Source organism: Podospora pseudoanserina, chromosome 5, assembly GCF_035222485.1.
Source record: "Podospora pseudoanserina strain CBS 124.78 chromosome 5, whole genome shotgun sequence".
Taxonomy (NCBI): Eukaryota; Fungi; Ascomycota; class Sordariomycetes; order Sordariales; family Podosporaceae; genus Podospora; species Podospora pseudoanserina.
The window spans coordinates 187,376-211,871 of record NC_085924.1 but is presented as its reverse complement, the minus strand read 5'-3'; the positions used below and the strand labels follow the sequence as shown (position 1 = coordinate 211,871).

General features: G+C 52.4%; 9 protein-coding genes across 9 annotated transcripts; 4 read left to right on the top strand and 5 right to left on the bottom strand.

Moving 5' to 3' along the window:
• Positions 1-572: 572 nt before the first annotated feature.
• On the bottom strand, positions 573-4,791 carry QC764_502480 (uncharacterized protein; the record flags this gene model as incomplete). The annotated part of the gene is made up of 3 exons (XM_062947511.1): positions 2,312-4,791; positions 867-2,241; positions 573-755 (listed from the first exon to the last, which is right to left on the bottom strand). Exons 1-3 carry the CDS (start codon positions 2,587-2,589, stop codon positions 573-575), a joined length of 1,836 nt encoding a protein of 611 aa, XP_062798431.1. The 5' UTR covers positions 2,590-4,791.
• Positions 4,792-5,725: 934 nt separating this feature from the next.
• Positions 5,726-6,493, top strand: QC764_502488 (uncharacterized protein; the record flags this gene model as incomplete). The annotated part of the gene is made up of 1 exon (XM_062947512.1): positions 5,726-6,493. One exon carries the CDS (start codon positions 5,726-5,728, stop codon positions 6,491-6,493), a length of 768 nt encoding a protein of 255 aa, XP_062798430.1.
• Positions 6,494-6,649: 156 nt separating this feature from the next.
• Positions 6,650-8,446, bottom strand: pnk1 (DNA kinase/phosphatase Pnk1). The gene is made up of 3 exons (XM_062947513.1): positions 8,203-8,446; positions 7,186-8,139; positions 6,650-7,120 (listed from the first exon to the last, which is right to left on the bottom strand). Exons 1-3 carry the CDS (start codon positions 8,402-8,404, stop codon positions 6,810-6,812), a joined length of 1,467 nt encoding a protein of 488 aa, XP_062798429.1. The 5' UTR covers positions 8,405-8,446; the 3' UTR covers positions 6,650-6,809.
• An 810-nt stretch (positions 8,447-9,256) lies between these two features.
• On the top strand, positions 9,257-12,496 carry HGT1_2 (high affinity glucose transporter; the record flags this gene model as incomplete). Its single annotated transcript, XM_062947514.1, has 6 exons — positions 9,257-9,745; positions 9,971-10,207; positions 10,283-10,735; positions 10,809-11,052; positions 11,122-12,299; positions 12,360-12,496. The coding sequence occupies exons 3-6, from the start codon at positions 10,687-10,689 to the stop codon at positions 12,494-12,496; spliced, it is 1,608 nt and encodes a 535-aa protein (XP_062798428.1). The 5' UTR covers positions 9,257-9,745; positions 9,971-10,207; positions 10,283-10,686.
• Positions 12,497-13,142: 646 nt separating this feature from the next.
• On the top strand, positions 13,143-14,030 carry QC764_0072980 (uncharacterized protein; the record flags this gene model as incomplete). The annotated part of the gene is made up of 1 exon (XM_062940671.1): positions 13,143-14,030. The coding sequence occupies one exon, from the start codon at positions 13,143-13,145 to the stop codon at positions 14,028-14,030; it is 888 nt and encodes a 295-aa protein (XP_062798427.1).
• QC764_0072970 (uncharacterized protein) lies at positions 13,337-15,685 on the bottom strand (the record flags this gene model as incomplete). Its single annotated transcript, XM_062940670.1, has 3 exons — positions 13,337-13,956; positions 14,328-14,715; positions 15,257-15,685. 3 exons carry the CDS (start codon positions 15,683-15,685, stop codon positions 13,946-13,948), a joined length of 828 nt encoding a protein of 275 aa, XP_062798426.1. The 3' UTR covers positions 13,337-13,945.
• A 462-nt stretch (positions 15,686-16,147) lies between these two features.
• QC764_502530 (uncharacterized protein) lies at positions 16,148-17,366 on the bottom strand (the record flags this gene model as incomplete). The annotated part of the gene is made up of 4 exons (XM_062947515.1): positions 16,148-16,281; positions 16,346-16,480; positions 16,546-17,211; positions 17,282-17,366. The coding sequence occupies 4 exons, from the start codon at positions 17,364-17,366 to the stop codon at positions 16,148-16,150; spliced, it is 1,020 nt and encodes a 339-aa protein (XP_062798425.1).
• A 342-nt stretch (positions 17,367-17,708) lies between these two features.
• Positions 17,709-19,991, bottom strand: QC764_502540 (uncharacterized protein; the record flags this gene model as incomplete). Its single annotated transcript, XM_062947516.1, has 1 exon — positions 17,709-19,991. One exon carries the CDS (start codon positions 19,989-19,991, stop codon positions 17,709-17,711), a length of 2,283 nt encoding a protein of 760 aa, XP_062798424.1.
• Positions 19,992-20,421: 430 nt separating this feature from the next.
• QC764_502550 (uncharacterized protein) lies at positions 20,422-21,702 on the top strand. The gene is made up of 2 exons (XM_062947517.1): positions 20,422-21,189; positions 21,251-21,702. The coding sequence occupies exons 1-2, from the start codon at positions 20,968-20,970 to the stop codon at positions 21,554-21,556; spliced, it is 528 nt and encodes a 175-aa protein (XP_062798423.1). The 5' UTR covers positions 20,422-20,967; the 3' UTR covers positions 21,557-21,702.
• Positions 21,703-24,496: the final 2,794 nt, after the last annotated feature.

Sequence of the window (24,496 nt, the reverse complement as noted above, 5' to 3'; positions counted from 1 at the left end):
GACGGCAGGCTTCCCGTGGGTTCTGTGTTTGGTAATGACGGTCGGGATCATGTTGTTCTCGTGTAGCAAAGCGGCCGGCGGCCGGTCCCCATATCAACTGATTCAGGGGTTTGTTTACTTGAGGGGTTCTACTCCGTCCAATGCAGTGTTCAGCCCAAAGAAGACAAAGTTTTTGAGGGCCAGCTTTGTTGCCTGTTCTTGTTCCTCTGACTTGCTCCTCCACCCAGAGGATCCTCGCGTCGCGAAGCTTCGTATGTGCTTGCCGCCTCATCCGGTATCTGCTCACTCTTCGGCAACTTGTGGAGGAGAAAATGATCCGTTTATGCCGGTATGAGTCATTCGCCGGTCCCAACCCCTCGGGTTTTGAGTTGATTAAAAGCAACCCCAGAGCTACTCACGTTTCCCGCGGAAGCTTGTATTGCTCGTGTTTATTATTAAATTTGATAATACTTTGCATCCAACCGATCCGGGGTATCTTGAACGATTGATAAATTACATGTGCGTCTTGTCTCCTTGCACGGTTCGGAGCGACGTTCACACCATTTTCTTCATTTTTCTTTCTTTTCTTTTGCTTACGACATATCAATCATGCCATCGTTGTAGAGCATGCCGGCAATGCTGGCCGATGTCAAGGTGCACAGAACACCGCAGAGGAAGGCCGAGATGGACACCTTGACCACATCACCGGACCGCTTGGGGGAAATGGTGGAAAGAACACCAATCTGAATGCCGAGGGAACCAATGTTTCCGAAACCCTGTTTCAACATGTCAGTGTCAAGTCCCAACGCATGCTCCAAGATCTGAGACGAATAAAAAAACTAAAAAAATAAAATAAAAAAAAATAAAAATAAAAAAAAAAAACTTACGCAGCAGGCATAGGTAGCGATAAGCTTGGAACGGGGAAGCATATCGACGAACTTCTGCTTGGGGTCGACGAGATCGGCAAAAGCCTTGAACTCGTTGATGACCACCTTGGTGCCAATGAGCTCAGCCACCGAAAGAAGATCCTGCTTGGGCACACCCAGCAACCAAGCGACGGGATAAAGGCAGTAGGAGAGAATGAGCTGGATGGACAGGATCTTGTTGTTCTCGTCGACGAGGAGAGGGTCAGTCACCATGCCCCAGTAGCTGCCCCACCACTTGAGGAGACCATTGATCAAGGCAACGAAGGCAATCGTGGTCAAGAGGCAGGCCACAATGGTGGCACCAATCTTGAGACCGAGCCACGAGCCGTTGGTGAAGGCGTGAAGAGCGTTGACAGTCTCCTCATCTTCCTCGTTCTTGGGCACCTCGACCTTGCCCATGGTGATGGGCTCCTCCGTCTCGGGCCAGCGCATCTTGGACACGGCGAGGGTGGCAGGAATGGACATGATGCAAGACGACACAAGAGCCTGGGGGTTGAGACCCATGCCAATGTAGGCCACCAAGACGGAACCAGCAATGGTCGCAAAACCGCAAGTCATGATCTGGTGGATTTCGGCCTTGGTGAGATGGTCCATGAAGGGACGAATCAAGACGGCCGATTCACCCTGGCCAATAAAGGGGGTGGCGGACGCGACGATGGCTTCGGCGCCAGACACTCTCAAACTCCAGAAGAAGAAGACGGCAAACTTCTGAATGAACCAGGCGAGGAAGCCGACGTGGTACAACATCTGGACGAGGGCGATGAAGAAAATGATGGCGGGAATGACACCGGTCAAGAACCAGTTGCTGTTGGCCAGATCCTCATCCGTCAAGAAGATCAAACCGTCCTTGGCGAAGCCGAGCAGGGCACGAGCCATGTCCGAGATGAACTTGAAGATGTCGTAGCCCGCCTTTGTGCGAAGGACGAAGATGGCAATGATGTACTGGGACAGCATGCCACCAATGACGGTACGCCAGGGGATGAGCTTCCAGTTTCGCGACGTAAGCGTCAGGAGACCAAGCATAACCATGAGACCGAAGACGGAGATGGCCCGGTTGGCGCGGGTGTTGTCACCGGTCTCTTCAGGCACAAAGGTGCCGATCAAGAAGACGGCGACGGCGATCAAGGCGGCAAGAATGTGGTGGAGGTGAGTAGGCACTCGATCGTACACCCGGACAGCCGTGTGCTTCCAGACGGTGCGCACAGGGCGCATGACCAGAGACGATGGAACAAAGTTGAAGAAGATGCGAAGACAGATGGCGATGTAGATCAAGGAGGGAATCAACCATCCCTTGCCGTCGGTGTGTCGGTACTTGACGAGGCCATAAATCCACCATCTGCGGGCATCACATATCAGTTCGGTGCACTCGACTCCGGAGAGGGCTCTTGTGTGCTCTGGTTACTAACACGCTGAAGACGATAAACAGAGCTACCTGGACGACCTTCCAGAAAAACCTCTCCACAAGCCGCAAGATGACGGTAGGTAGCGAACTTCTCCCGTCGCCGCGAAGGGAGCCAGCCTGGGTGCTCTGCTTCTCGGGGTCGACAGCATACTGAACGGGGGCCGAGGCGTTCTTTTCGTCTGGGTATCCAATGTCGGTGCTGGAGCTAGACTGCTGCTGAAGGGCAGTGGGCTGGGCCGAGTAGGGAGGAGCACTGGGCTCGATGTTGTCGTTGGTCGCCATGGCAAGAGAGAACAATCTGAGGGACAGGGTAGGGACGGCGGGGAAGGGATGGAGGCCTGGAGGACTGGATCTGATATGAGAGCTCAAGCTCTGTCTCGACGTCCGCTACCAACAAGGTGGTTCGTGGAACGGTGAACTGAACGCGAAAAGGACAGCGGCCGGCGAGCGAGCGAGGAACCAAATCAGACACTGGCCTGGTCAATCAAGTCCAGAGGTGCAGGCGCCGAGGGGCGACGGTAGAACTTTAAATGGCCGGGCTGGCTCGTGAGCCTGTGGTGCTTGTGAAAAGCGTAACCCTAGATAAGGCGATAAGGCGGGAGATACCAGGTAGGAGGGGACTGAAATCAGCGAATTGCACAGTGAGGAGACCTGACGAGACATCCCGGTGACCTCGTCTCTCCATGGGAACCAGGTTTAAGGGACAAAAGGATTACCAGGAAGAGCAGTCGGTGGAGAAGCCGGAGCGAACAAGAAGAGGCAACGCAGGGAACCGACGAACCACAAGCAGGCACAGGCGAGAGGTGGCATGTAGCATGTTGCATGTAGCATGTGGCATGCGGCCTGTGTGTATGTGTTGTGTGGTGTATGTAGGCAGGTAGGGTGGTAGGTAGAGATAGAGTAGTGAGAGTCTTTTCGGTGTTACTTCCGGCGGGCCAGACGCTGTGCGCCCAGGATGGAGGAACCGCGGCGATGGAAACATGGAAGGCCGTGGCGGATCTCGACCTTCAACCACCAGCGGGAAAGGTGCAGGTGGCCAAGTGACTAGGGCCGACGATTAAGGCACTGGTGCCGGGACAAGTGTCGGTCGAGTTTTCCCTACAAGGGAGGTAGGCACACATGGATGAGAGTGCTTGTTGAGAATCGGGAATCCCTATCCCACATACAGTGAATTGGCCAATGAGCAGCACGGATGGGTGGGAACGGCACGGGCGAGGGGCAAGGTCGACGAGAAAAGCCACCGGCTGCTGGCCAGTCGCCGTTGAGATGCCGCCGCAAGTTCGCTGATCGGTCGACCAAAACTGAAGCCAAGAAACACACGCAGGAGCCTGACTGCACCTTGACGTCGAATGCCACCTTCTCAATCAGGCGTGCCATCGGTGTATCTTATCTAAAATCCATCTCGAAAAGTGGCCACCGCGATGCCACCGGAGGCTTTACCTGGTCCGCGGTTGACGTCAAGTGGAGGGCGGCACAGATCTCAGTCCAAGAGCAGATAACAAAAATAACACACTGCTCGTGATATTGTTCAGTGAGGGTTATTAGACGGAAACCTGAGGGAAAAGCTGTCGTCGAGATTGTCGATTCTGCTGTGTCCTGGGGGGAACGGGACCTGGAGCTGAAAAATTGGCTGTGTGGTCGGTGACGGCAAATTCCACCTTCCGTTTCTAGAAGCCTGCACTGGGCTTCCCTGCTAGCGATAAGCCGAGCGCCCAAGAGGCCAACGGCGGCCGAACCCATGTACCCCGCAAGTGCCGAGCCACCAGGGGTCAAGCCACTTCCCGCATTGGGTCTCGTGCCATGGAGACTCCCGATCCAATCGTTTTCATCTTGTTCACTTTCCAATGACTTTTACACTACGTACACACGAAAACAATACGGAGGCTTTACTATCCAAATCCCAGTCCCTTTTCCCTCCAGTTCGTCCCATGCGAGATACAAGATCTGGGGAAAGCTGAAGGGGTTAATCAGGAAGCATCATGCGAAGTCGGATCACATGTCCGGCCAGACCCTGGCTCTGCTGTGATCGGCGAGCTGTGAGATTCTGCGAGATAAATGAAAGTGTGGGAGCTTCAGAGATATCCAACAAGACGCCCACCTGTTCCAGTACACTAGGTGTGTGGGGACAACCACATGTCAGTGTCACAGCTCTCGCTTATCGATCCTGGAGTGTGCCATTGACATTACCGCCGTGTTGGAACTGGGGTTTCCAACAAGAAGGTGATAGCAGCTTACCAGCGGGTGCATTCGCGAGCCATGTCGAGATAGCATTGCAGATAATCATTGATATGCACACCGCAAGGCGGCGATGTCCGGTTCTGTGGTCTCGCCGTATCAAAATGATCAGATTGCAATGGTAACCAGGCTGGTGGTGGTGGTGGTGGGATGGGATAGGTGAGATGGTTGCTATCGATGCCTGGATTCTGTACTCAGCCTCTCAGGCCGCTTTGATGTTGGTGAGCGTATCCATGATCCATACCAGCGTGCTCTCACCTGGCGGGCCGGCCCGAGACACTGATCGTCAAGAGTGCAATATCAATACCACCTTTTCAAAGGTTACCTTGCAGAAGTCCAAGCAAGATGGAATTGTTCTTCGGTCTCAAGTCTCCGGCCGCGGTCCATCCGAACTTTGGCACCATGATAGCGGCCCGAGCTGAGCTTTCCGTTGACCGCCAGCCTCACCGAATTTGCGGTTCCCGGCGGCTCCACGGCTCCCTGCTTTTGTCAAGAGTGCAATGCGCTTGCCCGCCATGACAAGTCAGCTTGTACAACTGGCTGTCCGGCATATAATATTCCAGAGGTCACGAAGCGGTACGTGCTTGCCACCCCGGCTTCTGACATCCGATGAAACAACCCTGGAGCCCAACACTCCGGGGCACCGCCGCAATGATGGAGGGCCCAATTCGCCTTCGAGTCAAACTTTTCGAAAGCTCATGCTGCTTTGTAGAGCATGAGCCACCAGCGGTCTTGCCGTCACACCTGCCCTGACCACCAACTTCCAAGGCAACCGACAATGCTTCCATTGGCTCAGGTATTCCAACAATACTTGGTACCAGCTGCCTACCCAAAGCGGCCACCAAAAAACAATACCGACTACACCAAGCATGTAGTCACCAATAATGGCGTATTATGAGGCTTCATTGTCCCCATGAGAGAGTGACAAATAGAGTCGGGATATCGGTTTGACTGACTGTTCGACAGCAACGGTAAGTGAGCAACCCATCTTTTTTATCAACTGTATTGCTGATATCACCAGGGACTACCAGACATCGTCTCTCACGACCACAAGATAGTCCCCACTCCGACCTTGGAATTCACAACTGGATAAGCCTTCACTTGCTGCCGTCGATAAAAACGCCTCGGCAATTTCGAAAGGGCTGGCCAGTCGGATCCGCATCAAAGACGAACCTTCCCAGAAATGCCCGACCACGCCTACCATCGTCAGGAAGGGCCCTTCAAGACTCCCAATAGCGTCAACATCAGACAGTCGCGCCGCGCCACCCAAGTCCTCAATCAAGTCCTGCAACAGGATCAAGTGACGGCGGCCAAATGTTTCCCCTGGCAATGTCCCCCTCCAAGTCCGAGCAAGAAGAGGAAGCCCATGAGTGCGATGGACGCCGCAATCCTCGAGGAATTTCATCAAAAGCACGCGGATCACGTGGAGCCCTTCTCACGCCCGGCCCAATACCAGTCACGGCCAGCTCCGAGTCATCACATCAGACCACCCCTCCAGGGTCTTCTTCACTCGAGATCGTCACATGTCTCATCAATAACACCTCAAGCTGGCAACGGCCCCTCGACGACGACATCTCGCCCCGTGACACATGTGTCTACCGCTCCGGTTCATGGTCGGCCAGCTCACCATCACCAGGCAATAGGCTCGCACTGGACGATGTATGATCAACAAGTGCAGGTCGCGCCCGATCCCCAGACAGAGCGGTTGGCAGCCTCGGCGGCCAAGACAAGAATTCACCAAATCCTTCATCGTGACGGCACTAGAAGGGCCGCGAATGGGAGAGGGAAAAAGGTGACGAGGGTCGGAGGGTCAAGCCTCAAGAAGCAGATGTCTGTTAACAACGGAGATGCCCGTGAGGAACTGGCTCGGTTGGCCGAAAGCCGGACTGGTGGTAATAACGGCACCGTCAGCAGGCCCTCCAAGAAAGCCCGGAAGAGAGTAGGCAAGTAGATGTATGTAACGCTCGTTTTCTGCTTGGAGTTTCTGTCTGGTGCTTTTATTAGGAAGGAACTGGGACTGTGGCTGCATAAAAAATAGGCGTTTGGGTTGAGGAAAGGTAGTCACCAGAATTTGATCATTTCGGGTAGCATTGGCGGGATGGGCTTACGTGATTCTCATGCATAGCAATGTTGGCTACCTGATCGAAGGGCCAAGGGGTATGAAAAGGGAAATTTTACCCAAAGCCCCGATGGGGCAGGGAAAGAGATCATATCCTGACAAACCATCTGCTGACAATCCTGTGAAATCGTATCTTCACTCACCGCACTTACACCCAATACTTGCCCCAGATGGCGTACTCTTCCTTGGACCCCTTAAACTTGAACTCCACCTCCGTGATGTCGTCGAAACCCTCCTTGTCCTTGGGCTCCTTGAACCTTGACTTGAAGCCGTTGAACGCAAGCTGCGGGAGTAGCTGTCGATCTTCAGGATTCAGACTCTTGTTGAGCGCCCTGACCGCGCTGTTGTGCTCGCACAAATGGAGGGGTGTTTTAAACCACACGCACCGGATGGGTACTTTGTGCTTTTTGGCCAAGTCAACCCACTGGGCGCGTGTATCGGGGTCTGCATTCGTGTTGTCTATTGTCAGGTCAATATTATCATGCTCCAGGGTGTAAAGCCGGGGGGCGGCAGGGTATACATACCGATGACAACCGACTCCCCATCCTTGAGCCACTCCGTAGCAGTCTTGAAACACTTGTCCTTGCTCTTTAGCAAATCCTGGTTAACCCTCTCGTAACCTAATGGCTTGAGCTCCTTCCAGAAAAAGGTGCTTTTGCCTGCACCAGGAGGGCCAACGAAGAGGACCATCTCCTTCTCGTGCTTCTTCTCAAATCTTGGTGTCTCTTCCTCCTCCTCGGGCAACGGGAAATTCTCCAGGTCGAAATCCCGCTTAAACTCCCTTGACTTCTCCCCCAAAAAGTATTCTTCTGGCGTGAGGTACTTGATCCCGATATTACTCGCCAAGTTCCTGTCCGAACAGCTAAAGTCCTTGGCCTGCCCTTTGAGCTCTGCTGTCCTACCGCCCGCGTCACCGACAAAAATGCTGTTCTCCCGATCTATCTCCTCCTCTGGGAGGCTGTAATCTTTCTTAAGCTCCTCCCACATGCCCGGCCGAGGCTTTCGAAATATGTCCTTGCCTGTCGCGGCGTATAATGTGACAGGTATCCCGAGCTGTCCCAGGACAGCATTGCATTTTGCTTTGAAGCCGGCGACGCGGTTCTTGGTGAACTTGACGGGGGCTTTAGTCTTGGGATCGGGATGGAGGGTTAGGCCGCCTTGGTTGGTGAAGATGACCACTTGGTAGCCTTCGTCTTGGTAAAGCTGCCGCAGGCGGGCGGGGACCGACTCATGCCACCATTTCCAGTCTGCAGAGTCGCCGGCGTGCTTCTTTCCCGACGCTGTTGCTATAAGGGTTGAGTCGAGGTCAAAGGCGGCGATCTTCCTCCTTTTGATGGCCGGGGCGTCGGGCTCGGTCTTGTCGTACTTGGCAACGAGTAAGGTGGCAGGAGAGTTGTCGTCGGGACTTCGTTCTGACCAGACAGTAGGCTCTTTCGGTTTCTGAGAGGCGGGCGTGAAGAAGCTGGCTACGGCACTTTCTACACATGTATCTTCTTAGTGAATGGGGCAAGAATAAGACGAGCACGAGCATGGGCACATACTCGAGATGGCAGTTTGGGCTTTGCGCTTCAGAGGAGGCGGAGATATGGATCGGTTGTCGGCTGAACGCTTAAAGGACGGTTTTGACGGAGACATGGTAGATATAGCGACGCTGGCGGAGAAGTGATTCACTCGATGTATTTGCGATACCCAAAACAACAACAACACGGGCACGTGGAGAGCTCTGCCAGAGAGGCGCTGCATTCAGGTTCAAGGTTGCGGTGCTGAGAGCGCCAAGCCTGGATTGACGTGCTGGGAAATGCGAAAACAGCTGACCTCATCCAGCAGCCAGCAGCCACCAGGGTTCTCACAGTGCTTGGCACTTGGTTGCTCCTGGCAGCACTTTAAGGTATAGAAGGGGATAGGGTTAGCTATTACGTCCCCTTGGGCCCCTTAATTAAGGCAACATGCACAACACCATGCATGCGGCAAATATTCCCCTGGTTTCCAGCCATCACGTATGTAACAGCAAGCACCCACTGATAAAAAACTGAGAACAACGAAGGAACTTTTGGCGATGCAGGGTTTTTCCCTCTCCCATTTTCAAAACAAAACATCAGTGCGATATGACGTGGAGTGACAAACAAAGCCTACCTGTGTCACAAACTGAACGAAGTTGTTAAGAAACTCAAATTGAGGCTGATAGGTATACTGAACAGACAATCCGCGGATCATGTGGTATCCAGGTAGTCAACTCACCGTCTTTTTCGCTGCCCTCCCCTATCATTCTCCATCCTGAACAGATTATGGCTCTCCCTTGGCTACCACTACGAGACAGGTACTGCATTGTGTTTACAGCATCATATGACATCGGATGCAAAAGAAACACCGGCACATACCATGGAAGCCCTCATGACAGGCTGAGAAAGAAAACACGTGAAAAATGCAAAGGTGCACGGGTTTCCTCGGCTTTTGGACACCTCAAATGCTCTCAGAGATGCGAATGCAGTCTAGCACTGTCAGCCTGACACACTTAGTATCCCATTGATAACATGACCATTGAAGCCGAAGGTCCGTCGGTGATTTCGATCGTGAAAAGCCTCATCTGACAATTAACTCGTAATTCTCAAACTAGGTAGGCTCCGGGCCGTCCCTTCTTGTCAACAATCCCGCTCCTTTCTCTGTGACGTCATGGTTTAAAGTCACCACCCACCACAAGTATCTGTCTGAATTGCATTGTTTACAGCATTGAAAGCTGTCACAAATGCATAAAGTTTGTTGCCGCATCCGGGCCCATGTCCACTTCAAATTATCTTGGACCATGAATTGTTGATTGTCCGCCATCATGACCTCTTGACATCAAAGAACGCAACGATGTACAGTGTACAAGCTATTCATTGCATTTATCGCCCGAAACCCCGTTCATGCTGAGGCACCTTGGTACCACCCCCCCTGTGCACCGCAGACCATGGCTGATGCTTACACCGACTACAAGGCGTCCAAGTCAAGAGAAACTCGGGTACGGGGTCGATCTTGCCTCTCCTACCTGAGAGCCACTCACAAAACCTGCTGACGCTATGGACAACTCAACTTGGATAGGGTAAAGTAGGTCGGGTCCGGGGATTGTTTGTGAGGAAGATCGGGGAAACGATTCTTTCTTTCCAGCCCGTCGGATAAGGTTTGAAGAAGAGCCGCCGCGGTATTCGGCCGAGCGAGACATGGTGATAAAGCAGCATCGGTGATTGGAACCTGCAAAAGACTTTATATTGCCGTGACTGCACCACAGAAGGCTGGGTGACCTGGACAAAGAATACCGACACTGTAGGACAGCCAATCAAATCACTCCTTCCTGCCGGAATGGGCTACCGACTTACACGGCATGCCCTCGGAGCAACTGAGCCTCGTTCTCCGTCTTCACCGCCTGACTTGGCCTCTCGATAGAGGCTGCAATCTCGGGGAAATGAGCTTAGGAGACCGGCCGAAAGGAAGCTGGTCGAGGGCACTGGAACTGACTTCCTCTTAAACTGCCCCATGATCCTGTAGTTTTCTCAGACAGGCTAGCTCCAGGTAGGTATATATCGTGGTGTCTGTTAGCGGCCAGCCCCAATCCGAGCTTCAGTCTGACCCAGTGACCTGTCCAAGGCATGCAAAACAACATTGTCACTCGCCTCACGAGCTCACCCAGATCTGCTTGCTTTTAAGTGGGCACATTGTCAGTCACAAAGAGGAAGGAGCGATCTCTTCCTGTCTTTACCAACAAACACGCCCCCACACACACGCGTCACGCATTCAATGCTTCCCCAGTTGATTCCCACACCTGTTTGCCCCGGTACCCCGCCATTGGGTTCCTGTGGTCTCCTTCCACTCTGCAGGCCCGGTCTCTGACCTTTCCGACTCCATCATTACAACTCTCTTCCTTTTCCTTTGGCCAGCAACCTAGAACCTCTAGCCGTACTGCCTTCCGGACCTAAGAACTTCACCCTCTCCTAACCGATCACATATTCTCCTTCTCTCGATTCTGCGGCATCTGGAGGCAAGATCATAAGATGTGGAAGATCGGCAACATATACTTCATCGCCGCCGTGGCGGTGATCGGTACGTCTGAGCCCTTTTCTCTTGGACCATTCTTCTCGTTCGGATAGCTTGTCTAACGGTGGAATCGTCACAGGCGGAGCCTTGTTTGGCTTTGATATTTCGTCCATGTCGGCTATCATCTCGACCCAACCCTATCTCTGCCAGTTCAACCAAAGGGGCCATGATGAGAATGGCCTCTGTCTCGGACCCACTGACGACGTTCAGGGTGGTATCACTGCTGCCATGCCCGGCGGCTCTTGGCTCGGCGCTCTCGTGTCTGGCATTGTCTCGGATGCTTTTGGGCGCAAGACTTCGATTCAGCTTGGCGCCATTATCTGGTAGGTCGCAGTTCTTCTTGGACTTTGGTGTTGCTGTGGTGGAGCTATGGACTGATCTGCATCGTCCAGGATTATTGGTTCAGTGGTTGTATGCGCTTCGGTCAACATTCCCATGTTGGCCATTGGTCGCGTCATCAACGGGTTCTCGGTCGGAATATGCTCTGCCCAAGTTCCTGTGTACATCTCTGAAATCTCCCCTCCTTCGAAGCGCGGTCGTCTCATCGGTTTCCAACAATGGGCTATCACCTGGGGCATACTCATCATGTTCTTCATCTGCTACGGCAGCTCCTTCATCCCGGGCACCGCCGCCTTCCGTCTTCCTTGGGGTCTTCAAGCTGTTCCCGCCGTCCTCCTGTTCCTGGGACTGGTCTTTCTTCCGGAGTCCCCTCGCTGGCTCGCCAAGAAGGATCGTTGGGAGCAAGCCGTGGAAGTGCTGACGCTGATCCACGGAAAGGGAGATCCCAACTCTCCATGGGTCATAAGGGAGCTATCGGAGATTCGCGAGGTGGTTGAGTTTGAGCGCGCCAATGCTGATGTCAGCTACTTTGAGCTCTTCACTCCCGGCATGATTAACCGAACCCAGGTCGGCGTCTTTACGCAAATTTGGTCGCAGTTGACGGGCATGAATGTCATGATGTACTACATTACCTATGTTTTCACCATGGCAGGCCTGTCCGAGCCTGGTACCAACGCCGTCCTTCTCCCGAGCGGCATTCAGTTTGTCATCAATGTCGTGATGACCGTTCCCGCCCTCCTCTGGATGGATCGCTGGGGTCGCCGACCGACTCTCCTTGTGGGCGCATTCCTGATGTGTTTCTGGCTGTGTATCAACGCAGGCCTCTTTGCCGTCTACGGCCGCGCGCCCTACCCCGGAGAGTTCACCTCGACGGCAGAGTCGATGGCGGTGGAGGGACCGCCCGCCAAGGCTATCATCGCTGCAACTTACCTGTTTGTCGCCTCATTTGCGCCCACCTGGGGTCCTGTCTCCTGGACCTACCCTCCCGAGCTGTTCCCCCTTCGTCTTCGTGGAAAAGCGGTTGCCCTGTGCACATCGGCAAATTGGGCCTTCAACTTTGCCCTGGCCTACTTTGTTCCTGCGGCCTTTGCCAACATTACCTGGAGGGTCTATCTTATTTTTGCGACATTCTGCGCAGCCATGTTCCTGCATGTATTTTTCATGTTCCCGGAAACCGCCAACAAGCCGCTTGAGGAGATTGAGGAGATGTTTGATGATACCAAGCCTGGCGGTACGTTTATGCTTCCTGTTTCTCTTCGATTCCTGCTAACCATTTTGTTTCGTTGAACAGCCATCAAGTATATTGGGACTCCCGCTTGGAAGACCAAAAATACGCGCAATCTTGCCCTCAGACAGGAGCGCAACGAAACGTTGTCGTCGGAGGAAAAGATGGGTGTCTCTGGAGAACACAAGGAATCAGCTGCTTGAGCATTTCTTGTAGTTCTGACATTTTCTTTTGTTCTTTTTTTCTTTTTTTCTTTTTTTTTTGTTCTCGGGCATTTTGCGGTTCGAACTGGCAGGGAGAAAGGCTTGTTATCGTTGGGACGAAGTCTAGCCACGAATTCACTTACTCCTTGGCAAAGGCGCATACCAAATTTGAGGGCAAGAGGACATGGGAAGCCTCCTCTGCCATGACGTATCATGATTAGCAGCAAACCTATGGAGTTATTTTACTCGGAATTATGAGGTAGCATGGCTCATAGGTTACGTTTTCGGCATCTACCATACATCAACAAGTTGATCAACTTTAACCCTGGAGGTGCCGCTTGATTGCAGGTGTGATGATGACCACCCCCAGATGTGGACCCGACGTGAAGAAACTGCCAGAATCAAGGCAGTTAGAGAGGGTTCTTATCATAGGATGCACAGACATGACCCTTCGCAAGACTGGCGTCATGTACCGGGATGCATCTCCATGTTCCAACCGCAAGCAGCTCGGACAGTACCGATTACATCAGATACTTGTAGTGCCTCTCTTAAACCTGTTCGGACATGTGTTGAAAGTTCGAGTTGCTCAATTTGATGTGGATAATTTGAAACGGATTCTGTTGCTCATCCAGAGCCCAAGGACACCATGGCTGCCCAGGCCGAACAGCATTTGTCGCCCCATGAGAATACGCCAATAGCAGCACCAGAGGAGCCATCAGCCAACACAGACGCTCCTTCCTCTGGCATTACGCAAAGCGCGCCAGAAAACCTTTATCACACGACACTGACAATCATCGAACACCACGAGTCGACCTCTGGAGCCACCCGCACCCCTTATGTCCTGGGAACCCACACCGATCTGGACTCCGCAAAAGCCTGGGCCCAGGTGGCCCTGAAAGAGTCGCTCAACTACTCGCCTTCGGATTTCACCAAGTTTGTCACCCAGTCGAGCCTCCATCCGTATCAGGAATGGCCCTACGGCGACAACATTCAGGTGTACGCCCTGTCCCCCTCGGGACAGGAATTCCTCGTCGGCGTCGTGGCCAAGCCCAACGAGGACAAGCTGCCTCATCACTCCCACCCCGGAGAAGGGAAAGAGGGCGCCGGCCCGACGGTCCCGCAGCACGAGACGGATACCTGTTGTGGACATGCCAATTTGCATTACATCTTGCAGACAAAATGGGATTTCAAACATGCCAAAGGGGACAAGAACAGCACCGCGTTTCAGCGGACCGAGCTGGCGGGTTGCTGTGTGCCCCGGAAGGAGGCGTTTGAAAAGGCCAAGAGCTTGCTGCGCGGGGAGAGGGACCAGGGCATGTTTGCGCAGTATGATGAGCGGGAGACGGGGGATGAGGAGAGCGAGATTGACGAGAGGAGGTGGGTGAAGGGGTCGGGGTGGCCGTTTGGGGAGGAGGTGGTTGTTCATGCTGTTGGGCACGGTGGGGAGAATTATGAGGTGGCTGTCAAGTCTGTCAGTGGGGCGAAGAGGAGGAGGAGTAAGCCTCGTCTGGAGATGGGGGAGATGGAGCGTTGAGGATCGTATTGCTTTCCATTGCTCTTGGCGGTGGTCGGATTGGTGTATTTCCATGATTTGGTTTATTTGACAATGAAGAACTCAGACATAAATAACCCTGTGCCAAAACTTCTTCCACTTCCCTCTTCTCATCATTGCCCCGCTGCCTTCCCTCTCGAGGAATAACTCGATCCTCTGCCTTGCGTCTTCGGACATCTCACCTATGCTGTCGTTGATGAGATCAAGGCATATTTTCGATGCTATTTGTTCAGTGTGTCAGTAGTTTCTGAATCTATCTCGACTCCAAAAGCAACTCACGAATCGAGGTATCGCCCCCTTCCAGAGCCGCCCTCATTCTCGCTGAATTATAGCACCCGAACCTGTCCTGCACCGCCAGCATCTGCTTCCATAGGATTTCCGTATCCAACCCTTCCTCTTCCTCGTCGTAGTCCCCAACATATCCGTGGAATGGCCGAGGCTGGCTGCTCCTCCACGACTCGGACCTCGACGCCGGCCTTTTCTGGCTCGAGGTTCGACTCAGGCTGCCATATTTGTGTTGATTTGGTGATAGACGGTGGTGGATTGGTTGAAGGTCACGGAGGTGAGAGCGGTGTGTTTGATGGCTAGTTGTTGTCTCCAGCAGCGGACACGGCGTGATGGCGTCGTCGTCGGGATCGTAGCCGCTGTTGCTGCTGGCTGAAGATGACTTGCCAGAGTTTATCCTCGAATGGCCGGGGTGGTGTTGAAAATCTGACATTTCTAGATCTCCGGGTGGTGATGACCTGTGGTGGTGATGGTGGTGTGAAAAGTGGCATCTTTTGAAAAAGGGCATGGCCGCGGCTGAATTTGGGACGAGGTCAATGATTTTTCTATGCAGGGTTTTGGCCAGGGGTTGATGTGTTTGGATAAGAATGACGACAAGAGTGAAATCAGATGAACAAAATATGATCTATTCCAACGGGGGCACCGACAATTTCGGGGCTGGGGTGAAAAAGCAATCTTCATCAAAGATCGTGGTACGCAGCCCCACATATCTCTGTCCGTTTGCTATCTGTTCATTTTCTTTCCCGAATGGAGCTTATCACAATCCAGACAGCCAGCCCACAAAATCTTTCTGTCGCGGTTGGAGGAGGTGAAAATACCCGAGACAAAGAAAAGCTTGAGCAACAGATTGGTGAAGCGAAAAAAGAAAAAGAAAAAAAAAAGATCTTTCAAAATGGAAAGCTGAGTAAGACGGTCTGCCTTACCTGTGGCACCATCCCGTGACAACCGGGTCCGGATGCGGCTCCGTCCTGTTCGGTTTGCAATCCCCCCCCCTTTTTTTTCGACGTGTGGGGGCTACCTAGTGTTCCCGAATGCAGGATTTCTGAGCGGTACTTTTGAACGATGAGACAGGTATAAATTAGAGATAGAGTTGGCAGTATGCTTCTCGAACAGTGCACTAGGGCAAGAATATTGATACAGTGGGATAAAGAACTGTCGGCCCTCAAGATCTTAGATGACCAGATTGTTGGTATCAGCGGCAAACCGTCGAAACAAAGAAACAGAAACATCCAGACGAATGCTTCGTCCTTGATAGGGCACCAGACCCTATATACACCACTAGAGTCATAAGAGTCGCGCGGCGCGCATGGAAAATTGGCAATACAAATGGTGGCTATGCCCCCTTCAACCATACTTCCAACGCCGTCACGCGTCCTCTCATGACGACCACCCCGTCAGCAGTCAGATCCACCCATCTCTTCTTGTCCAGGGCGATGCTGCACCCAATAGTCTACAGTATGGCAGCCAATCAACCATGACACAACCCCACCACAATCCCAAACCTGCCATCTCCCAGCTTTCGCTGTCTTGCCTGCATGAGACCCGCATGACGATTGGAAATTCTAGCACACCAAATCACACTACTCAGCCGATGCCACGACCGCGCGGATGGCCCTGGGGTCTAAGTAATTGAGGCTGTGTCCATGGCGCCCGGCGTATTTGGTCCGTTGGGTGTGCCTAACTGCGGAGCCTAGACCGTTGCTGCCCGGTGCCTGAGTCTTGAATCAGGAATTCGTATTTTCCAACGGGACGGATGATTTTGGGGCAAGGTAGGTAGGTAGAATATGCATGATTCTATTAGACTCAAGAAGTAATCAAACCGTCAGGGCAAACTTTTCTCCCACCAACTCCTCGCTCAGCCTCCATAGCCTCTCGGCAGCAACAGGGTCCTTGGCATGGTGATGTGGCTCTGTGAACTGGCAATCTACAAGATATAAACCTTTGGTATCTGTTCCTCTGTCAGTTTCCATTATCTGTAAGATCGGGGCGGCACAAAAGAAGGCAGAACACACCGTTCAAAGCCGGATCCAAGGCGGCAACCAACGTGGTGGATGAGCCTTCATCAGGGGATTTCCAGTACGGGGCCACCTTGTAGAACTGTGCCGCCAGCTCTTCATCTTGATCTCTGCTCAAGTCGGTCAAGATGCCTGTTGAACATGGTTCGTTAGCTTGCTCATAGACCCTGAGGTGAGAAGAAGAAAAGATGACGTACTTCCTGGGTGCAGCGTATAAGCTGCAATCCCCTGAGAAGGCAAGTATTTTTGCAGATAGAAGGTAAACAAGATATTGGCTGTCTTGCTCTGCGCGTACGTGACGATCCCGTTGTAGCCATCCTCAGTGCACTTTGCAAAAGCCCCGGCCAACGGCTTGAAATGGTCCTCCTCTGGGGGGACTTCTTTTCCCCCTTCAAAGTTGTAATCCGAGAACCGAATGGGAGACAGCCTGTGGCCGGCACTGGTGAGACTGATGATTCTGGTTGCCCCGGGAGGGTTGGTTTTGCCTGCCTTGCGCAACAAAGGAAGAAGGAGGTTGGTGAAAAGAAAAGGCCCGATATGGTTGGTGCCAAACTGCTGCTCGATGCCTTCCGGTGTCTTTTGGCGGGTCACAACACAGATTCCAGCGTTGTTGACGAGAATGTCCAACTTGTCTGTGAGCCTGGAGACTTCAGCGGCCGCTTGACGGATGGACTTTTGCGAACCGAGGTCGAGAAGGACAATCTCGAGTTTGACAGTTGGATATGCCTCTTTTATCTGGGAGGCTACTTCTTCGACGCGAGCTCGGGTGCGAGATGCAAGAATGAGAAGCCCTGGGGTCTGAGAGGCAAAATTAAGAGCAGTCGAAGATCCGATCCCTTTAGGACTGACGCCGGTGATCAGCACTGTGGTTGTTAGCAGCTGATTGACAGGCTGAGTTTCGACTTGATAAGGCCGGGTGTGAAGAGGACGTACCAGTCTTTCCTCTGATCTGGTCAGCAAACACCTTGGCCACCTCCGATCCTAGCGTTTGCTGGCCAAAATCCGTCCGGGAAGTCATCTTGAGTGGATACTCTCAACGTAAACAAACCGATGTCTCTTCAGGGGTGTTACCTTAGGTATGCAGGTTGAAAGTTCTGAATCAGCCTGCGGAAGGGTCCAGGTCTTTTATTCTTGGTGAGCATGACACGCAACCTACCGGCACAGCGGTTCATCTTTATCCGCCACATTCTCAACTGGTAGTTGTCGGCAATTGTTAAATAGCCATTAGCCTGGATGGTGGTCATCTGGGGACACTAGGTAGTCCTACCCCGCACGCCTGACAGCACCTTTAATCCCCCATGAAATCAAGCCAGAGCTTTATCGGGAAACGACGTCCGCCGACCAGGTGAGAGGCTGTCGGTCAAGCCAGTTCGATTTCTCGAAGCTTAAAGCCTTCCTCCTCCACAGCTTCACCGTTCATGATGCCATGAACATACGCCTGCCCCACAAGACTCATCACTTCATTCTCTCCCTCTTTTTCTTTCCGTTCCTCCTGGTTTTCTTCTCCAATGTCACATCCCGGATGGCCATGGCGCAGAATAAAAGGCCCCTCTGCACCAGCCAGAATCGCAACAACATCTCCCACTTTGGCGCTCGCTGGCCCCAGTCCAAGATACCCCTTTTCCGTCAGAAACAACTTGTGCTTCCCATATCTCTTATGAAAACTAGCCGAGAACCGCTCATCGTTTTGTCGAACGAGCACAATGTCATGGCCCTTCTTTCTTCTCATGACATAAGTTGGGTTGTAAAAGAACTGTTCCAGCTCCTCCCAGTTTGGTGTATTTGGGTTGTCTTCCGTCAAAGCCAAGATTTGGAGTTTTGTCAGAGTATAAATCAACCAGCCATGCCGATCAGAGCTCAGGAATCTCGGTCTCTGGCAGAGATGACGCAGGATTTCCTCCCGGCCCAATGTGTCGAACTCGGCGAATGTCCACTTTTCTTTAGCCTTACCCAGTGCATCCATAAAGCCTGTGCAGCAATCCGGTGGCGGCCCAGGATCACCTCTGGTTTCCTGCTTGGCTTGGTCCTCTGCATATGCCTCTGACTCAATCTCTGCCCTGACCATGATCATCGCAGACAATAACTCTTTGAAAAGAATCCCATAGTCCTTCGGAGCAGGGACAACAGATTCAGAAGTTTGGTTCGCGCACAGGGTCCTCCAAAGAACCTCTGTTCGTGGCTCTCCTGTATGCTGATAGGGTTGTGAGAGCAACATGCACAATTCAAACCAAGAGGGATCAAGCAAAACAGAGGAGTTGACGTGGTTCGTTCTGTCATTTCCCGTCTCCACGATGGTGTCAAATAGGCAGCCCTTCAACTTCAGGCGGTCCCAGGACGATGAAGGCAGAAGCTGCGGTGTCTTGTTCTCCACCCCAGCCGCGCAGAAGAAGCCATTTGAGCAAATCATGTTGAAGTATGGCAGTGAGAGATCGGGCGTCCATGATGGGGAGGGTTTGATCCTTCTGATAGAAGCGTCTTGAACACATGACAGGATTTGCAGTGACGAGTAATGGTCGATCATGTGCTTGGTCGTCAGTGCATAGACAAGCTCAACAGGAGTGGTGTAATCCACAGCCATCTTTGCCTTGAGATCCGTCTTCATCAGTCCAAACATGCCATAGACTTTATCGCGGGGATCGGTGGCTGAAAAGATCCAGGTATCGTAGATGAGGTTCTCAAAAGTGATCCTGGTCTGTGGTTCCGGTGCCGAGGTGCCATAGTAGAAATCTCTCCAGCGGGCCAACTGGACGGTATTGTGCTCCAAGGCAACTGCAATTTCGTGAGCTTGCATGAAGAGAGTGCTGGGACTGAAGCCCAGGACTTTGCAGCGAGCCTCAACGGTGCGTGCTGCTGTCACTAGGACTTCCCAGCAAATCTGGTGACTGCCGCACATCAGAAAGAGCTCTCGGGAGAGGATGACCTCCTGGACAATCCACAAGCGGGAAAACCACTGTCTTTTGAAAAAAGCGGCTAAACTGCACCACTCCATCCAACTAATGTAGGGCACACCACTCGCTGTGTAGACATCAGGTTCTTGCTGGCGAAAGGGGGTGATATTGCTTTGAACAAAGACGTCTTGGGGACATGCTGCCAATTTTGAAATGGCCTCGACAGCGTCTGTGGTGTACTGATCTCCACGACCCAGCCAGATGATTGTCCGGGCCGCTTTTCGGTACACATCTCCCATCATCTGAACCTGGAAAGCCCGCTCTTCGAGATCATCTTGGTTGATGCAGACAGCGTCAACCCAGATCCGGAATTCATGGCTGCGGGGTATTTGGAAGGGACTGTCTTGCTGTTCGAGAGAGCTCTGGAGCTCCTGAAGAAAATCGGCCAAGTTGGTCTGTATGTAGATGCTTTTTCCGTGACAAACAGTCTCGGTTTTTGACTCGCTGGTGTACTCGCCCGAGACGGTGTTGAAGTGCTCGGTGAAGTCCACGCCATTGGCATGAGGGTTGCCCCAAGTATAGGATAGGGCGTAGAAGAAAGGGTCGTCCGCAAGATCGATCGACTCGAGAGAAATGCAGAGCTTCCCCTCTTGTACACCCTTGATTTGGAGCACCCTGATGGATGTTCCTGTTGGAAGGGGTTTGTACTGGTAGCGTTGGTGATCATCGGCCGTCACAGCGGTTGGTGACTTCATGTTGATGGATGGTGGTGCCTGGATTAGTTAAGGTATGGGTTTGCTTTCTCCTCCATGTCTGTGAGAGTCCCGAGCACAGAAGGTGAGGAGAAAGGGGTTGGGTCGGGTCATTCCTGTCCGACTTGCTGCTTGTGGGAGCCAATAGTTGTTCTTCTGATGCTGGCTTGTCTCCACCAAAGGATCCTATTCACCACAGCCAAAGATGCCATGCCATAGTGTAGCATTACTCGGATAATTGCAAATTCCTTGAAAGTTGTATATGTATGCTGGCTATGCAGATATCGATGCCGTATGGTCAGTGCAGGCCCTCGTCGCATGATCGCAGTATCGTGTGTAGGCTCTTTGCGAAGGTTTCCAACATGGAATAACCAAGAAGTATGCCATTGAGCGGAAGCCGGGCATCGTTGCTGGAAGCACGCGGGCTGGAGGTGACTGATGCAGTTGCTTGCTGTTGTTGGCAATAGTCGGGCGCGGCGGGTGCTTGACTGGCAAGCTGCAGTGCCTAAGGTATTAGAGACGTTGCTGTTTTCTGTCAAGGAAATTCAGGTGCTGCTCTTTGCCGTCATCATCGGCGCAGCGTGTTGTTGCTGGTATTCCTGCCACTGGTTTGGGTTGCTGTCACTGTGGTTTCCCTTTGATTGCCAAAAGGCAGTGAAGCTTACGCAATTTCCAAAGTCGCGACTACCTCTTTCTCCATACTGCCCACTCCACATTTTAATCAACTCTAACACTCTGTTGATGGGTTTCCATGTGGTTTCTGTTGACCCGAAGTCACTGCCGTCCACTGCTGTTTGCAGCGACACCCGCAATGTTGAGGAACAGCGGGCCACTGACAAAATTACAGTGGTTGACGTCACACCACACCGCCTACAATAGCAGACCCACCAGGCATCGCCGTCACTCACGCTCTTTTACAAACTGACTATCTTCACCTCATTCTCACCAAATCACATCAACAACAAAACGAGCATACAAGATGCCTACCCTCTCAGATGTCGTCAAACGCGACCATGCGCGCATCACCGACGCATATCACGTCCTCGTAGAAACCAAACCCGAGGAGCGCAACGCCGATGAGTTTGTTTGGGCCCTAGCCCGCTACCTTATCGTCGAGAACCTTGCTCTTATCCCAGCCTTGGAGTACCATATCTCCGGGGGATCAGAACGACAGCGGCGGTTGTCTGATGACTACAACAGTGTAAGCTTGCTTTGTTTGCACGCTCAGGTTGAACCTCGACCACAAACTGACCCTGCATTAGATCAACGCGAAACTCCGCCACATGGCCAAATACGACCCATCAGAGGAGAGCTTCGAGTCGGCACTCAAGGCCATCTGGCTTGATCTGGAGCCTCACATCCGGGAAGAGACCGATGGGGACCTTGACGAACTCGAACGCAAGATGGAGCCTGAGGATTCACGAAAGCTGGGGCAAAAGTACGAGACACTCAGAGACATGTTGCAGCGTCCATATGGCGCGTTTGGGGTTCCAAATGCTGAAATCATGGATGACGTGCTTGGCACCACAAAAGAGCAGCTGATGGAGAGAATGGGCAACGGAATCTGATGGACAGGCCAACACCAAGATAGGTATACTATTTACCTGGTCAGACAGAGACCTAATCATAATCATAACAAAAGACTCTCTGCAGACCATCATGGAAGCGATAGAATCCACCAATGTGATGAATTTAAGGGGCTAAAAAGGGGCGAAATTTGTTTCCTTGGCAACCACACGTCGGCCTCGACTGCCGACAGCCATTTCATTTGCTATAGTCTCAACACAGGTGAAACGTCTGACCCAGAAGCATGGTTTGGTTGCCCGGGACGGCGTCGCTCGGCCTCATCCGAGAAACAGGTTCACTGCCACACACAGACGACGATCCGGCCCACTCTCCGGCGATGAGACTGTCTCTGCCTTTGGCGAACCGTCCGTTCAACTTTAAAAAAGATTCGAATTGTGGATGACGACATGTCAAGCATGTCCAGAACTGCACAGGTGATCGAATAGGATAGCCTTCTCGCCCTATGTCTCTCTTTTTTGCTAGCCGCTGGTGTTACCCTAGAGGCCATCTCAGTACATCGCAAGGTAGTCTGGCTGTTCTGGTTCTTCTTGGCCAATGCTTGGTCAAATATATTCGCATCCAAGCACAAGGTGACAACCGGCCAACTGATAGCAATCTTGGAGGCCTCTGCCTAACCCTATTCCTTGGTACTCAAGCACGAGTATCGCGCTATTTGTCGGGATGGCGCACTGTAGAGCTGCTCTCCCGAACCCGAGCTCCCACAATGTCTAAGACAACTTCAGGTGCCTTACCACGCTTTCCTGACCGAACAAGAGATTTGGATGACCAAGCAATCCCAGAAACGTCCTTTGCAACAAACCTTGTCACATGAAACAGGTTGAAGCGACGGAGATTCTCGCCCACAGGTCAATAAATACCCACAACATAACAAGAAGCGTTTAGGACCGAGACCGTACATCCATATGTCGGGCAGGTTGGCCGCGGCACTGGGAGCAACACAAAGTCGGAAGAGCGAAGGTCCCGGATATGTTTGTGTCCGATGACCCATCCATCTTTATTCTTTCTTCGAATAGAAAGCACAGCGAGAAAAGGTAGATGACAAAGATTCGCAACAGAATCACTACGTCCAGCTGCACAGTGTCCGCTCAACTCGAGCAGCAGCCAACCATGCCAACCGGAAAATGTGACTGAAGAAAGAAAATCTCGGCAAGGTGCAGTCTGACTTGATGCTCGCGGCCGAACAGGAAAGCGAATCAGGGAGCCCGGACCACGACGAAAGAAACATGAGGGAGGGTCGGACCGCAGATGACACACACCGCGCCGGGTGTACGTGTTTCGCAGCAGCAGCAGCAGCAGCTGGATAGAGCAGCAGTCAGGCGGACGGTATTCCAGGGTCGAAAATGAGCCGGAGCACAGACAAGACACCTGTACCTTTCCGCCCCGGAGCTTAGCCTTGCCGTTGTTCAGATGCAGCGGCATGTGCGTTAGATTTTTTTTTTAGCTCATGAGCGGCGACACGCTGCGAGATATAGCATGGGGCTAGAGGAGCCGGTGGCATAGGTCGGTATTGAAGACGGTATAGGGAAAAGAATTTGACCGACGAGTGGGGATTCCAAGGCTTGGGAAACACGACGGATGGCTTTTGGAATTCGGATGCCGTACTCTTGTTACACCTCCCTAGCGGGTAGCTATCTGCTATCTGATGCTGTATCATGCTGTGTGGCTCGTTGTTAGGTCGAGTCAGGCCAGACTTGCAACACTGAGGGGAAGCTGTACGCTGTGTACTGTTGTACCAATGAGGGAGGATCGTGAAAAAAACACCAGATATGGCGCCGTATGGCATGGGAAATGTTCAAATGATACTTGATCCATTTTCCTGACGGACAGATATCTTACTTTTACAATAGCGAGTGCCTGGTATATCAAGCACCCATAGGGTAGCACGTTTCTGGGGGGGAACAAGTATAGCCATTAACGGCTCATCCAAGGGATCATCAAGGAGGCTGAAATTCATTCATCCCAACGTCTTGACGAGCAATTCGGAGTACCTACTACCTTATATAGCACACCACGCTATTTCCTGCACAGCAACCACACCACTATTTCACTGACTGACACCTCCATCCATGCCGCCCATCATTGTCGGACTTTACCCTGCCTCAAGTTTCCTCAAGCCTGTAGAGTGAAGGGACACCAGCACATCGACACCAACCCAACACAAGAGCCCGCGATATTGTATCCCCCAAAAACCCTCTATTTTTGGACCATCAAACTCCAAATCATGGCTTCCACATGATCATTTCCAATGTCTCACTTCTTTCACTCCATTGCATCCCCCCCAATAAGGTGTGGTTCGTTCCTAGATGGCTTGCCCCGTGGCGTTGAAACATCAGATAAACCGCAGCTCTGTACACCCACCCCACTTGCAGAGAGCAGGCCACGCAAGCCACCATCCCTCTCGTAGGTACCAGCACAGTGCACCACTGTCCCCGTGGCTTCAAGATACCCTGATCGCTCTGACTCTCCGATACGCTTCTCTCTTGCAGTTGCATTTTCTTCCCCGTCTCTACGCGGTAAATAAGGTGTGGGTGAGCAGGTACCTAAGGTAGGGTAACAACCAAAGATGTGATGATGATGCGGGTAAACTGAAACAACGGCCTTTTCTTTGGCCCTCCTTTTTTCCCTGCCTGTTCCCGTGTCTTTCAGCCCATCTTGGCCAGTCTAGGTCAAACCACTCCAAAGCCCCCAAGTACGTACCCATCCGCTAAAACAAAGAAGCCGCCTCATCACCATCACCACCTCTGTCTCAGGCAAACCTCGATCAGGCACACTGCCCAAACCTTACCCTTCAGATGGGACGCACTTTGCCATGTGCGCAAGCCAAGCCCTCATCATCAGCCCCGGGTCCCGAGAAATCCTTCCCAACACTAGAAGATAGGCTAGTTGGCACCACCAGGGCTAACATGAAAAGCTAAGGCAGT